The sequence below is a fragment of the Phaseolus vulgaris genome, chromosome 6 (genome assembly GCF_051622355.1).
Source record: "Phaseolus vulgaris cultivar YP4 chromosome 6, ASM5162235v1, whole genome shotgun sequence".
NCBI classification, from domain to species: Eukaryota; Viridiplantae; Streptophyta; class Magnoliopsida; order Fabales; family Fabaceae; genus Phaseolus; species Phaseolus vulgaris.
In genome coordinates, this window is record NC_143503.1 from 34,294,573 (window position 1) to 34,312,004 (window position 17,432).

The 17,432-nt window shown below is 29.6% G+C and overlaps 1 protein-coding gene across 1 annotated transcript; it reads left to right on the forward strand.

The window, feature by feature from the left end:
• The first annotated feature begins 11,629 nt into the window (after positions 1-11,629).
• On the forward strand, positions 11,630-16,525 carry LOC137832477 (O-fucosyltransferase family protein). The gene is made up of 10 exons (XM_068640666.2): positions 11,630-12,227; positions 12,943-13,029; positions 13,121-13,220; positions 13,395-13,465; positions 13,752-13,840; positions 14,136-14,256; positions 14,342-14,485; positions 15,088-15,419; positions 15,517-15,757; positions 16,079-16,525. The coding sequence occupies exons 1-10, from the start codon at positions 11,961-11,963 to the stop codon at positions 16,385-16,387; spliced, it is 1,761 nt and encodes a 586-aa protein (XP_068496767.2). The 5' UTR covers positions 11,630-11,960; the 3' UTR covers positions 16,388-16,525.
• The last annotated feature ends 907 nt before the right edge of the window (positions 16,526-17,432 follow it).

Consider the following 17,432-nt stretch of genomic DNA (forward strand, 5'->3'; position numbering starts at 1 on the left):
AATATAAATATTAAATTATTAAATAAAAAGGTACATATTTAATAATGAGATTTCTTTTTCAGAAATAATATTTTTTTTTTAAAATTATCCGAATGGACCAGGTGCACATTATTTCTCAAATACATCTCTTGACTTTTCACGGTGAAAATTGGAATTCTTATAGTTTTTTTTTTTTGTTTTTATATAAAGAGAATGGGAGAAAAAAAACTTAAAAAGGGGAAAATAAAATAAAATAAATTTAATGGAAAAAGTAAATTGAAATACTTAATTAAAATTGAGAAGAATGATTTTTTAATTAGTTTAAAAGAGGGAAGAAAATAAAAATTATGTAAGAATAAATATAACGTGGTTTTGTAATATTGTTTGAAATTAAATTTGTGATTATTAGTTGGTTAAAAAAATATATATAGTAGTTTTAATAAAATTAAAATTATTATTCATAGTGTAAAAAGTTTTAAAAAAAGTTAATTAATTTAATAATTTTTGTTCTTATCTTTATGATGATAAATAATTTTGTAGATATTAAAAAATAAATAAATAAATAAATAAAATAAAAATGTTTAATAATACATTTAAAAAGTAAGAATGTTTGAAATAATTATTAAAAAATATAACTAATGTTATAAATTTGAAGATAAAAATTGAAAATGATTAACAATAATTATAGGGTTGAAATTATAACTTTAAGATGTGTAGTTAAGAAAAAATTATTTTCATATTATTTTACAAAAAACCTATTGGAAAACTAAATTATATTTATCCTTGTATAATGTTTTATTTATTTACATTTCTCTTCAAACTAACTAAAATTTATTCTTGATATCAACTTTGAATAACTATTTCAATTTAGTTTTTCTATAAATTTTTTTTTGGGTTTAAGTAGAAAACTCCGAAAAAGTGGTGAACAGTAAAGAGTAAAAAGGTGTACTTAAGTGCATGAATCTGAGTCTATTTGGATAATTTTATTTCTAAAAAAATAAAAATGTAATAATGAATTCAGTTTCCTGTTTTCGGCTTTATGATTTTGATGTCGGCGGAGGAGTGCCTCTCAACGACTTATGTCATTATTTGATATAATTAGTTTCACTTTCAAATATCATCCTAATCATTTTTTAATATCAACTAATGTATACCATTTTAGTTATATTTTATATATTTTTAATGCATCTAGAAACATTCTATATTATATATTCTTTTAGTTCTATGAAACAAGTAAAACCTTCACAAATTCACTCTGCCCACTGCTTTACTAAAATACTTCATGAAAAACAGTGGGTTTTAAAAATTTGTTACTTTGACATTTATCAAATTTGGAAGACCATTATGGAAGAAAATTGCTTTCTTGTTAAGTGGTTCTTAGTTTGTAAGTAAATTATGGCATAATCCTAAGATTAAGATAACTCTTAGGAGACTAAGGAAGAAGAAACTTCCTCTTCATATTTATAATTGAGTTTGACTTCTGAAACACTTTATCTTTAATATTCATTGTTTATTACTTGCCCGAATTTATGAATTGATTTGAAATAACTTATGAGAATTGTATATATTTGATTTAGATAATTTGTTATTTTTTTAAAGAATTTTTTAAAAGAATATGAAATATAGATAAAGAGAAAGCGGTGATTTACAAAGATTGTTCACTATTTTTTTTTCACTTTTCTATTCAATATTTTATTTTTTTCATTTTATTATTATTATTATCATAAAATGATAAATGATATTTTTTAAATAATTAATAGTTTAAGAAATAATTTATTTTAGAAGGATATAGACAGTGTCTACTACGGGAAGATATTTGAATAACTTGTCCACGAAATAATGCGATTTTGTTCGGACCAAACGCGGCTAATTTGGAGACTGGTGTAAGTGATAAAGAAAAAAATAGTCAAAAATAAAAAATAAAAATAAAGAATGTCGTAACTTTCAAAACATAAAAGTAAACATTTACATCAATTTTAACTCATAATCAATTATATTGAAAATATTGATTATATCAGTAATTTTTATTATAATTTTTGTATTTATTATAATTTATATAATATTATTAAATTAAATTAAAAAATAAAGACAATTTCTTTTTCAATCACTTCACAGTTGTATATCAATAACACTTATTACTCAAATACTAAACTTATATTTCACTTAATTTTGTTTTGTAAATAAAGGAATAGAACTAAATAAGGATAAAAAATCAAAAGCAGAGAAAAAAAAAAAAAGAGGAGCATTAAACAATCTGATATTAGGAATGGAGAGTCCTGGTGGTTCCTAGTTTTAAAAACAAAGAATGCCCAAAAAGCAGATTTTAAAACAAAACAGGTCAGTTCTCAAATTCAACACTCATTAATAATGAAATGAAGAAATTTTCAAATAAAATAATAAAATAAAATATTATTATAAAGGTAAAATAAATAAAAAACAATGAATACCAAAAACGATTACGAGAAGGATAATCATTATATATAGATATATATATATATAATCAATTATGTTATATAATATAATTAATTAGTATATTATATAATTATACTAAAATAAATTTATATAAGAATAAAAATATCAACAATAATAAAATAAATTTATATAGTGGTAATAAAAATAAATCTCTGTAATAATATTATAATAAAAAAATATACAATACTATTATAAATAATAATAAATTATAATAATAATAATTATAAGGACCGAGAAAAATAGTCTTAGAGTAGAAATGGTACAATTAAAATGACACGTGAATATTTTATTATTAAAGTGAAAAAGCTATATAAATAGAAAATTAGTTATTCAGGTTTCATTTTAAAAAAATCACCATCTCTCTAGAAGTTTCCTTTTCCTTTTCTCTCCCTTCTCTCTAAGATTCTGACATCCTCGCTCATCTGTTTGACGATCGGAGTCCACCATTAGACTCCTGGCAGCGAGATCTACAAGACTGCCCGATCAAAATCTTTCATAGGTTTGACGATCGGAGTCTGCCATTGGACTCCTGACAGTGAACTCTACGACATTGCCCGATCAGAATCTTAGATAGAGTTAGATTATCCTTAATATTAAGATTTTGGTGGTTGGAGCTCTTAGTGAGCATCTGCTTAAGTCCAGGTAAGGGAAGCTAGTCTTATTCTTTTCATTAAAACCCTAGGTTAGAAGATTCTGGATGTGGGGGTGACGTGGTCACCAATTCCAATTGTTTTTGCTTGCAGGATTGTCTCTTTTTGAAGAGTAAAGTAATATATTGACTAAAATAGTTGACTTTGAATATTTTATATTGATTTTAAGGTGAATAAGTTGTTGAAGGTGTTTGTGATTGAGAATTGAAAGTGTTTGAATAATAATATAAATGAGTTGAACTTGTTTTAGAATATTTTGTTGAATTGTTTGATGAGAAGTGGTTGTTTGATTTTAAATGATGATTGATTTACACAGCATATATTTGGAATTAATTATGTATATAAGTAAAGTTTGAGATATATTTGGATTGTTTTAAATATGATGTGATTGAGTGGTGCATTGATATGTTAAATGATGTATGTAATGAGGTTAAAGTGTGATCAAGACATAGTATTTTCAGGAAAGGAAATACCGTGTTGAGATTGTTATTAGGGTGTATTGATTTGTGAGTGTCCTGTGAATGAGACGATCCTGACTCTACTGATATAGTGGAATCAGATAGATGAAGTTATTCAGTTGGTGAGAGTCGAAGGAGGTTCATTTGGCTGAGTCTGAGGTTTGAAAGAACTGATCAGAGCAGATCAAATGGATTTACCCTGTCATATGAAGACGATGAGATGATGAGATATTGAGATAATTATGTGCATGACTGTGTGGGCTTCACAGCAGTAGTATGACAGGTGCAGGTCTCTGGATGCTAATTTCAATACACGAGTCTTCCGGAAGTAGAGTCGAGTGTCTGAGTATGTGAGTCAGTAGAAATCTAATAGGAGTAATGTGGATGATGAACGTGATAGACACTTGATGGTTATGTGAAATGTTTGAGAAATTGTATGAGAATTTATGAATGTTGTGTATCAATTTGAAATTTAAATTATATAGAAAATTTTGTTATAGCTAGCTTACCCTGTTATTCGTTTTGTGTTTGTTTCTTTATTTGTGATGATCGTGTGGTACACGGGAGCAGACGAGATTGCAGGAGGTAATAGAGCTCCTAAGTGAGCAACTGGAGGATGTGAAAATTTTAATTTGAATGCTCTGTTTGTTTTTAAAACTTTTGGTGTATATATTAAAATCCCTATGAAGAGGGATATTTTTTTTAGATACAATTAAGAGATAGTTATATATATTCATATGTTAAGTAGATAGTGTTTATTTTACTTTATTATATATGGATAAAAAATTAGGGATGTTACATTTGGTATCAGAGCAGTTCATCCTTAAGGTGACCTGAGGGGATGACCTGAGGGTAGTGGGTTCGTTGTGTTTCTTCTGCTAATAGATTATTGTTTGAGTTTAAAGTAGAAATATAATGAAAAGTTTTCTGATTATTTTATTTAAAGAAAAAAATTGTTTTTTTTTTAATCTTATTGTACTTTGTTGTGCTCTAGTTAAATGTATGTTTTAAATAAAAAATTTAATATTAAGAATGAAAGATCTTGAAAAAAAAAAAACTTCAACATCTATTGCACTGTTTTACTTTTATTTTGGTTTAAATATAAATAAACAAAAATTGTGATATTGTAAATCTGAGTTTGTGGTCATTGTGTGGTTAAAGGGTCTCTTGCATACAATTAAAAGAAGAAGATGCTTTATGTTGATCTCAAATCCATAAGGAATATGAACCTGCTAGTTATTTTAGGAAATATGAACAACTAAATTTAAGGAGACAAATCCCTGTGATTTTGAGATTATTGTTTTTAATACATAAACTCTTAGTATTAATTAATAGCGATATATGACTATTATAGAGAAGAAAATTACAGGAAGAATAACATATAAAACTTCCTAAGATATACAATTAGCACCATAGTTTTGACACAATTAATTATGTTGTTCTCTTTCGTGATTCAATATAGATTGTTTGTGTTTCAGCTTTTATAATCTCTATGCAAGATGGAACTAGTGTAAAATAAAAAATAGGTGGAACATTCCTTGTTTCTTAAAATAAATAAAAAGTTTTCTTGTTTTTGTGTATTGCTTGTTATCTTAGTTTAGCATCTTAAATAATTTTAAATATGTACAAATGCAATCATGCTTAGAAATCATTGGTCAAGAAACTTTCTCATCTGTGATAAATACTGAAGTAATGGATGTTGTTTGAAGTTAACAAAAGTGGTTTTCTAAGCTTGCTATAATGTATTATGTTGAAACTTTGCTTCTTTTATTCTTGTGTGTTATATTTTATTTAATTAAGTGTTTATTTATTTATTTATTTGAAAGTTGTCCTTTAGATTAAAAGTTTTACACTAATAATTATTTTGGTGTAATGCTTTATATATTAAAAGTATTATGATTTTGTTGATAAACTCAAATTCTATATGACTTTGAGACGCTTGTCTTTGTAGGATCTAGATGTTATCTTCTAAATGAATTGATTCTTTATCAAATTCATTTTATAGGAATAGGAATATAAAACAATAGTTTCAAAATCTCTAGAAAGTAAAATGGATAGTTACCCAATAAGTGTAGAGCAAGTGCAAGTTAGATTTAATTGTGTCAAGGTTTAGTTTCAGATACATATAAGTTATGGAGAGTAAATAAGTTGTATGTGGGATGTTACATTTGATATGGCCTGTTGAAGTTTGACATTGTGTTGTTTTATGTGGTTACAGTGGTGATTGTGTTTCGATTGTATGATGATTCATGAAGGTTTGTTTTGATGTGTATTTGTGATTTGTGTATCATTTTATATGTGACTTGCTTGTTTTCAAGTTTTAATTGTTTCTGTTAATGGTTGTTTACAAGAGTGAGGTTGGAAAGAGCACAAAATATTTAATTTTATTGTCATTTGTTCCTTGACGAGTACCTATGTGACCATAGTATTATTATTATTTGCTACTTGTAAGGAGACTTAATGTTTTGAAGATTCAACCATAAAGATTGTTGCTTTACTTGTATTGAATTTTACCTACTTGAAGATTTTCTCTCGTTCTTCCCTTTTGTCTCTCATTGTTATACATTAGTCCCTTTATATATTGTAGTAATCACCTAGAAGCCACAACACACTGAAATAAATTTTGTTTTTGTACGAATGTGTGGTTGTAAAGTTTTCTTTTTCACCATTCTTGCATTGTGAAACAGTCACTTTTATTGTCACTTGAGATTTTCTCTTGCACATGATATCATTGTTTGAAGATTCATATTTGAATTACCTATGATACCAAAACGAAAGAGAATATTCTAGCTAGCTTTACTAGATAAAACTCTTATTGGATGTTAGTTGAGATTGATTGCCACTGTAAATGTTATGTTTGCAATGGTATGATTTTACAGGTTTTCAAGTTAATAGTATGCACATCTTTTTATAGTGCATTTAACTGAATTATCATCACTGGTTGTTGGACTGATAATTGATAATCAATTGTATTGAAGTCATGACTCTTAATCTTATTTATTCTCATTCTAAGCTCTGGTCATTTAAGATAAGAAGTTAAATACTAGGGTTATTGGTAATTTTCCTATTATTGTTAATATCGGAACCTATTGTTTATTTTTAAGGAGTAAATGCTTATCTTTTAAAAACTTACTCAAGATACCTAATATAAAAGTGAACTATTTGTTATACTTGGATGGGAAAATAGTAATTCAGTACTCTTTGTATTTTGACAATATTTTCTTATGTGGGTTTTACTTCTATGGGAACTATATATGTTCAAACTTTAAGATGTGTGCATGCAAAGCATTTATAATTTTTAGCCTCTATTATATTTTTTCATGGGAATTGGAGGGTTAGTCATGACTTTTGGGAATTGGTATTGTGATTAAACTTTCGTGTTTCATTTCAACTCCATCTCTCTTGATTTTCAAGTGTTTTTTTTTATATACCAGTATTATGTATAATAGTTTTAATTACAAGTCTGATATGGATTTGTCATTCTTTACAAAAAATTTGAATTCCCGAGTATTCGAGACAACTTTAATTCAACTACTTTCTTTTAGTGATAAACAAACTCAATGAATTCATATATGTTTTGTAGTACTAAGAATTGAGGTGTCGATCCTGATGGAGATATTCCCCATCTTGGTCAGGCTATGGTCAAATAGGTCAAAGTGAGACTTATTATAGGGTATCATAAATTCATAATAACTTGAGAGTTTAGCTAATTTCACTTGCCCGATGCACTAAATCTGAAGTTTCATTACACACATTAGCCAATGTGTTTGTTGTGATTTGAGAATTCTACAAGAACCAAACCTACATCATTCCTTTAGACTCTACATCCTGACCCTGGTTTCTAGATGTGAAATTCCCTTATAATGCTCACTCATTAAAGTTAAAAAAAAATGGCTAAATTCATGGAACTTATACTTAATTCTTAAATTTTGTATACTTGTGTTGAGACAAGAACATTTTTATTAACAATGACACTACTTCTTGCACTATTTTTGGTAGTTGAGCTTCACGAGACAATTTTGAATGTAGTGTTAGTTTGTACTAGAAGATTTGTGTTTGTACATGTGCATGATATTGCTAGCTCACTTCAATAGTAATTTGTTGGCCTTGTTTGAAAAAGATTAATTTGTTTGTTTTTCCTTTATTCTTCCTTATTTGTTCTGCCTGTGATGCAATATGTGGGAGTCATTGATTGGGTTGGCTGGATTAGAAACCAGAACCATTGCATTGGATATTGTAGAGATTTTTTTGTTTTTCTTTGATGTTCTCTGGATCTTACGGTCACAATTCTCTTAATTTATTTCATTTGGTTTAAAAAAATACAACAAAGTATTCTTCATGTGATTGTTTCAAATTAAGTATGTCTTGTCAGGTTTGATTGACTTCACTTGTGAACAAAATATATTTATTTTAACATGTGATAATAGCTTCTTCATTCACCAAAACACAGTAACATATGGGTATACAACCCCATAAATAGATCCTTACTAGTTGTTGACTTTGTAATTTATTATTGCCATCATTTTTATGAAATAAAAAAAAATTGCTTACATTTAATAATCGAATTTCCTGTCCATGGCTAGACACTAGACACTGCATTTGTTTTGAATCCAAAGTATGCATACATCTGGTTTTGTTAGTATAATTTATTTGTTGGATTTGTGTGTCGAAAGTACAATAGATAATTTGTGTGGAAGAATCAGGGATGATAAGTTTAGTGATGCAACTTACGAATTAGAAGGAACCATTAGAGAAACGAAATCTATCCTTATCTCTTTTCTGGTAAGTCAATTTTCGGGGACAAAAATTTTTCTTGTTGGGGAGAATGTAAGGACCGAGAAAAATAGTCTTAGAGTAGAAATGGTACAATTAAAATGACACATGAATATTTTATTATTAAAGTGAAAAAGCTATATAAATAGAAAATTAGTTATTCAGGTTTCATTTTAAAAAAATCACCATCTCTCTAGAAGTTTCCTTTTCATTTTCTCTCCCTTCTCTCTAAGATTCTGACCTCCTCGCTCATCTGTTTGACGATCGGAGTCCACCATTAGACTCCTGGCAGCGAGATCTACAAGACTGCCCGATCAAAATCTTTCATAGGTTTGACGATCGGAGTCTGCCATTGGACTCCTGGCAGTGAACTCTACGAGATTGCCCGATCAGAATCTTAGATAGAGTTAGATTATCCTTAATATTAAGATTTTGGTGGTTGGAGCTCTTAGTGAGCATCTGCTCAAGTCCAGGTAAGGGAAGCTAGTCTTATTCTTTTCATTAAAACCCTAGGTTAGAAGATTCTGGATGTGGGGGTGACGTGGTCACCAATTCCAATTGTTTTTGCTTGCAGGATTGTCTCTTTTTGAAGAGTAAAGTAATATATTGACTAAAATAGTTGACTTTGAATATTTTATATTGATTTTAAGGTGAATAAGTTGTTGAAGGTGTTTGTGATTGAGAATTGAAAGTGTTTGAATAATAATATAAATGAGTTGAACTTGTTTTAGAATATTTTGTTGAATTACTTAATGAGATGTTTGATGAGAAGTGGTTGTTTGATTTTAAATGATGATTGATTTACACAGCATATATTTGGAATTAATTATGTATATAAGTAAAGTTTGAGATATATTTGGATTGTTTTAAATATGATGTGATTGAGTGGTGCATTGATATGTTAAATGATGTATGTAATGAGGTTAAAGTGTGATCAAGACATAGTATTTTCAGGAAAGGAAATACCGTGTTGAGATTGTTATTAGGGTGTATTGATTTGTGAGTGTCCTGTGAATGAGACGATCCTGACTCTACTGATATAGTGAAATCAGATAGATGAAGTTATTCAGTTGGTGAGAGTCGAAGGAGGTTCATTTGGCTGAGTCTGAGGTTTGAAAGAACTGATCAGAACAGATCAAATGGATTTACCCTGTCATATGAAGACGATGAGATGATGAGATATTGAGATAATTATGTGCATGACTGTGTGGGCTTCACAGCAGTAGTATGACAGGTGCAGGTCTCTGGATGCTAATTTCAATACACGAGTCTTCCGGAAGTAGAGTCGAGTGTCTGAGTATGTGAGTCAGTAGAAATCTAATAGGAGTAATGTGGATGATGAACGTGATAGACACTTGATGGTTATGTGAAATGTTTGAGAAATTGTATGAGAATTTATGAATGTTGTGTATCAATTTGAAATTTAAATTATATAGAAAATTTTGTTATAGCTAGCTTACCCTGTTATTCGTTTTGTGTTTGTTTCTTTATTTGTGATGATCGTGTGGTACACGGGAGCAGACGAGATTGCAGGAGGTAATAGAGCTCCTAAGTGAGCAACTGGAGGATGTGAAAATTTTAATTTGAATGCTCTGTTTGTTTTTAAAACTTTTGGTGTATATATTAAAATCCCTATGAAGAGGGATATTTTTTTTTAGATACAATTAAGAGATAGTTATATATATTCATATGTTAAGTAGATAGTGTTTATTTTACTTTATTATATATGGATAAAAAATTAGGGATGTTACAATAATTAAATTAATTAAATTTTTATTTTATTGTATCGTATTATTGTATATTTTAAGTATGTGTTTAAATGTGACATTAGTTTAACTTATATATATATATGTATATATAGATATATATTTAATAGTATTTAAGGGTTGGGTTTTTGTACTAATTTTGTACTAATTTTGACTTATTTTTATTAAATTTTATAATTATTTGTATTCAATTTTTTTTCATCATATTGTATTGTACTTTTACGTGTTTAATATTATTTAAGTGTTGAATTTCTATACCAATTTTAGTTTATTTTATTAAATTTTAGAATTACGTTTATTCAAAATTTATTAAATTTTATAAGAAATAATATTCAATAATTTTGCATCTATATAACGTCATATATTTCTTTTTTTTCACGAAAATAATAATTTTACATAAATAACAAATCCATATTTCATTTTAAATTATTTTTTAGTCACAAAAGTAAAATTATAATTACAATTTCATCAATTAAATTTTTTTTTTTTTGTGAAATCAAACTTATCACATCATCTTCTTCAATTCAAATCCACCTTGAAAGAATCACAACCTAAATTATAAGTATTTTTCAAAACTGATTAGTAACATTTTAAATGTTTTTTACCACAAACTTTCTGCTAAAAACTGCTTTATTTGATTTGGAAATAAATAAATCAAACATTTTTATTTATATTTTAATAAAGCGTGTTGCCACTTGTCATACAAGTTTATAAGATTTTTTTCTAAGCTAAAAGTATATTTTAACAAAACTTACAGTAATTTAAAATTTGTCTTTTTTTAAACAAGAAGATTAAAAAGGAAAGCCTAGATACTCGAAGACCAAGTTCTTGATAAAAACAATTTGGTTAGTTTGAGTTTTTTTAAGTGTTTTCTTGATAAAAATAAGCATATTCCTCATTTCCTTTATGTGTTTGACTAGTTTGGTTATTTTAAAAACAAAAATTTTATACTTATTTAAGAAAAATCTTGGATAAGTTTGGTTAAACGTAATAAGTATTTTAAAAATGAATTTAAAAAAAAACACTCATTTAAGAAATAAATATGATTTTTAGTTAATAAAAGACCGAAAAAAATTTATTTTCAAAAATACATAAAAAAAACTGAGAAAAAAATCACTCATTAGACAAGTAATTATTTTTAAGAAATATTTTTAAAAACACTTATATTAACTTTTCACCAAAATAATCGAGGCTCAAGTGAAACGGTTAATGTATTGTGTAAATATTAAAAACCCGCCAAACCATAAACAACAAGTAACGTAAAGAAGCCAAAGTGTTGAAAGAAAAAACTATTCAGAGCAGAAATGAAAAGGAACAAGAAAAGTAAAGAAATGTTTGTTGTTGTTGTTGGTACTGTCACTCCTTTGCTTGTCAAAGATGGAATTTGGAAGTGAGGAAGATGAAACTGTGCCAACACCTGCTGTCAGTGTTGTGTTTGGTGGGAAGTTGTTGTTCCATATACATGCTCATTCTTATTCCATAAGGTATGTTTTCAATGCATAGTTGAGTTTTCGTCTTTCGCTTGGATTTCACTCATTCATCTACTACTTTCTCAGCTGCATATCTCCATCACCTACTTCTTCGCTTCACTTGGAAACATACCAGAAAGCTCCATTCTTTTGTTTAATCCCCCTATTGCCCCACCAAACTTGAATTCTAATGGATTGGTGGTTCGGTTTTGGAATCCATAAGAGTCAGCAAGACACCATAAGCATAGGCTTTTTCATGCCTCTCAGAGTTCTTTCTTCTTGTTTTAGTGACCATTTATCTCTGTATGGGAAAAAGAGAGGGAGGAGGCCTATGTGAATAGTTAAAGTCATAAACTTTGGCTACTGTAAATTAAGCTGATAGGTAGTGGTGTAATGGGGAAACAAGGGTCTCATAAAAGTCTGCGTCCTGAGTTTCAGGGTTGGCATTCCAAAACTTTGTTGCTTCAAGGGCTCAAAAGTGATTCTTCAAAATGCAATTCTTGTAGGGGGCTCTATGTAGGGAAAAAACACATCAGGGCCATTGTTGTCATGTTTGGATTGTTGGGTTGCCTTTTCCTTCTTGACTCTCTTATCATCTCCTTTTTTGAGTTTACCAATCTTCAACCCGCTACAGCCCCAAATAACTCGACTGTGTTTCAGGTACAACTACAGAATCTCTTGCTCCTTCAACTCACATGTGCAAATAATTTCAGAGATTATCTATGTGTGTTCATATTTATTCTTGAGTAAAAAGTGTTTCAAGTTTCTCAATTTTCAATAAGAATTAGTCTTAGCCTCAGTATTTTAGAAGCATAATTTTAATCTTAGCATGTTTATAACTAGTGAATTTTTCCCTTTTTTTGTGATATATTAGGACGAAGAACTTTTCTTTTCAGAACTAATACTAATTTTGACCAAAAATTGAAAGACATAGAACACATTTTACCGTTTTTTCTATTAATAATACTGATGGAGGGTGGAGCTTTTAAACATGAATTTGTATTTATCTTCATTATAGCAAAGTCTATGGTCCTTTTCTCGGTAAGATTGTTTCCTGTATCTATTACATCTAACGTAATCTGATGTCAACCGTGTCTGAACAACTTTCTTCTGAAAATTAGAAATATTAACTTCATGTGGTTCAAAGTTTTCAACCGAGTTTTCTGCGAGTGATCCAAAGTTTCTGCTAGTGTAAAGTGGAAACAATTTTTCTACAGTTTAAATGTGATGTTTCTGAATACTTGAACCCAAACTATCTTAAGCTAGGGGTGCACGTCTCAAGTCTGTAAAATTCAAGTTACCTTGTACTTTACTTAAAATTTATGTGATATTTTGCTAATTGGCATATATAACCAACGTATGTTTAAATGAAAAGGGTAGAGATTCCTACAGCTACAGCAAACAATCGCCAGTATATATGTATGAACGACTTCTAAACTTGGCTTCCAGTGCTCTTGCAGAGGTTAGAATCAAACTTACAGATTGATGTGCATGCGTTTAGATACTTTTTTTCAGTATGTTAGATGGTTTATTTCTGTTTTTTGTTACCACAGAAGGAGTTCAAGCAAGAGCCATCAAATTTATGGGTGGAACCATTTCGGAAGGCATCTTCTTGGAAACCTTGTGCAGAAACAAAAGTTCAATCCAATTCGGGTTTGTGAATTTTTCTTATCCATTGGTTGGTGTTATAAAACCTGCACAAAACTTTTACGACGAGTATTTATTCTTATACTTTTATATCCGCAACTTGAAGTTTAAAGTGCACTTAGTATCAGAAAATTATTTGCCTGGTATACTGCTCTGTAACTAATTTATAATCTATGACAGGGAAGCCTGTGCAAAGTAATGGTTACATCTTAGTCAGTGCAAATGGTGGTCTAAATCAACAACGAGTTGCTGTAAGTACAGGCTGTTAATCCATATCTTTTCCGACATTCTCGTAACTAGACGCATACAAGCACCACTAATTCTATGATCGTGGAATAGAAAAGTGATGGATCTTAAGCAATGAAATTAAGTATTGTACAGACATAACGATGCACCATTTTATCTAATGGTTATCAACTATCAAGAATGTAGTTAATCACTAGACTTGTGATCAAATATGATCTTTTATCCTTTCTTCTTGACATGCTTTTGGTATATCCAATAATGGAAGTAATGAGACTACTGTAGTGATTACAGGTTTGCAATGCTGTGGCTGTGGCATCTCTGCTTAATGCAACTTTGGTCATTCCAGAATTTCTTTACAGTAACGTATGGAAGGATCCAAGGTACGATGTGTTTGGCACTAAAGTAAAAACTGAACTTTCACTTGTACAGGTTTTGCTTTCTCCATTTTATATAGTAAAAGCTTTCATCTGTCTGTTCACTCCTGTTGATCTGAATGTGAATGATGAAATAATAATACATAAGCAATTGCGTAATGTGATTTAGTAGTTCAATGGTTTCCTCAATTATCAAAATCTCAATTTGCAGTACGATTTGGCGTCATACACCTTCTTTTACAGTATGCGATTTCAATTGAATGACTCAACAGTTTATGTAATATTTAATAAAAAATTGCAGCCAGTTTGGTGACATATACCAGGAGGAGTATTTCATGAATACCTTGAAGGATGATATCATTATTGAGAAGGAACTTCCACCTCATATGAAATCTCTGGATGTAGAAGCGATTGGTAGCCAGGTTTGTAATCTTTCATCTGATGTACTTTGAGAAGACAGACTGTACTCGTTATAACAACAACTTCAATAAACACCTTTCCTTTTAGATTACAGACGCAGATCTTCCCAAGGAAGCCACACCTGCTGACTATATCAAAGTTGTGCTTCCTATTCTTTTGAGAAATGGAGTTGTTCACTTCCTGGGATATGGAAATCGACTAGGTTTTGATCCATTGCCTTCTGATATTCAGGTCATACAATTTTACCTTGGTTGTCTAGTTTTAAATAGGTTACTACTTTGTTGGAATTTTGCCTTTATCTACAATACTGGTTTGCCAAAAGTTCTGCCACTGGTTTACCTTATGCAATTTAACCAAATATATGTATCCCTTTTGTTACTATCAAATGTCTAGTCATCGATCATGGAAACACTGATGCTAAATTCTTTTGGATAGTTGGTCCAAAACATTTTAAGATTGCCCACTAGACCACTGCTGCTTGTGCATTGACATTGTCTTTTCACACATGTACTTTTTAATAGAAGCTTCAAATTCCAACAGAGAAACAATATATACTTCTGTTCTTTGCTTTACCACCTAATGAGTAAGATTTGCTATATGTTTTCTATGATCTGATTAATTATTTCTACTTATTTTACAAATCATTTTCCATCAACCTCTATCATTTGAAGAGATATTCTCATTTTCATTATGTAGCAATCAGATCTGGACACTTGAATAACTAAGTGTTATTTGCATCAGATCTGCACTCGTTTCGTATTTTTTTAAGGTTCAAGGTATTTCACTTTCGTTTAGAATGCATTTTAATATGTTTGCAACAATGGCATTTGCAGAGGTTAAGATGCAAATGCAATTTCCATGCTTTGAAGTTCGTGCCAAAAATTCAACAACTTGGCTCGATACTGATTCAAAGGATTAGGAAATATGGTGCTAGACGAAGCATGTTAGACACTCAATTGCTGGGAAAGTTCATCCACAACAACAAATATCATGAAGCTAAAAGGGGCTCAGCAAAATATCTAGCTTTGCACTTGAGATTTGAAATAGACATGGTGGCCTATTCCTTATGCGATTTTGGAGGCGGGGAAGAAGAGAGAAAGGAACTTCAAGCCTACAGAGAAAGACATTTCCCTCTGTTTCTTGAACGCTTGAAGAAGAATTCAACGTATGCATGTTTCTACCATATGCTTTGCTACATAATGTTTAGAATGGTAAATCCTCGGGGTTAATTTGTTTGATGCACTTGCTATTGATGTTTATAGCTCTATTTCTCCAACGAATTTGAGAAAATTGGGAAGATGTCCGTTGACACCAGAAGAAGCAGCACTTGTTCTAGCAGGTCTTGGTTTCAAACCCGAAACTTACGTATACTTGGCTGGTTCCCACATTTATGGGGGAAACTCAAGAATGGAACCCTTCACTAGTCTCTATCCTAATGTGATCACAAAGGAAAACCTGCTTACAGACAGTGAACTAGCACCTTTCAGGAATTTTTCTTCTCAGGTAATTTGGTATCACTCTATTACCTATGACAATGATCGTCTCAATCTACCATTTTTTTTTAATTTCCACTAAGATCTTCACTGTTCACTATTCAGTATTCACTGTTGTTCTTGACAATATATGGAAGATTTTAATGAACTTTGAAGATACCCAAGTACATTTCAAGGTTCAGATTCACATAAGCATTCCACTTAGGAGGGAAAGTTTATTCGCAACAATTTCTATCTGGGATAATATTCTCAAAACTGTTAATGTCGACTAAATATTTTGACAATACTAAATAATTATAGTAACTAATGAATTAACTTGATGTGAATGCAGTTGGCGGCTTTGGATTTCATTGCATGTGCAAGTGCTGATGTATTTGCTATGACTGACTCTGGTAGCCAACTTTCATCATTGGTATCTGGATTCAGAACCTACTATGGTGGCGATCATGCTCCTACATTGCGGCCAAACAAGACAAGGCTAGCTGCAATTTTGAGGGAGAACAACACCATAAAATGGAGCAGGTTTGAAGTCAGAGTAAAGAAGATGATTCTGGAAGGTCAGAAGGCTGGCATTAGGAGTTATGGCCGAAGCATTTATAGAAACCCCAAGTGCCATGAGTGCATGTGCAAACACCATTAGCTACTAGCTACTCCTTACCTCAACACTTGTTCATAAAAAACACTTTCCTTTTTCTTTAGCCATTGATTCTTTTCCCGATGTATAATATCTTATTCTCGATCCTATACATACAAAATAAATTGGTTTCTTTTTCAAAGAATATACTCTATTAGCATTATTGTAATAATGTGTTCAAAAGAACATATCAAGTTCGAAAAATTGTAATAAACAAAATAAGATCCAAGTTCATTTCAAATGCATAGAATAAGAAAATAAAAAATAAAAAGATAAAAATAATAATGAAGTGATTGAAATCGAACACATGATAATTATGGAGCTTGTGCATGCGATAGAAAAAGAATCCTAACTTTTGTGGAGAAAAGCATTATTCATATAGATGGAGTACCTGGGTAGCAGAAACACTTCTGCCACAAGATATGAGCAAAAACTGAAAATCATCACGCAAGGCCAATTAGACAAAATTTCACAAAAAAAGGGAGCAGGCCAAACAGACATCTTCAAAAAGTAGAGAAAAAAAAAAACATGACTTCTCTTAATTGGAAGTTATTCAAAATTCTTAGTTTTTAGTTTGTTTATCTTTCGAAGCTGATATCTTATTTAAAGGTGAACTTTAAATTTAACTCAATCTTATCAAACCAACCTATAAGATGAGGTTTGTACTCATTTATATATAATGAAATATTTTCATCTTTAGTCTATGTGGATCTCCAACATTTATGATAATAATATTAACAATAATAATAATAATAATAATAATAATAATAATATTAATAATACTAATAATATTAATATTTTTAAATGAGTCTAATTTAAAAAATGAGTTTGAGATGGCTACAAATTTCAAAGCTTGGGTTTGGTTTTTACTTAGTTTATGATTTGAATATTTTCTTTCTCTTTAAATAAAATTTGGTAATTAATTAGTATTTATAAACCTGTGAATATTTTTTATAAATAATTTATTAGAATAAAAAATATTGTATTTTTTTTTTCTCAAAAAAACCTTAAATAATATTTTAAAAATGGGAGGAAATAAGATTTATATTCG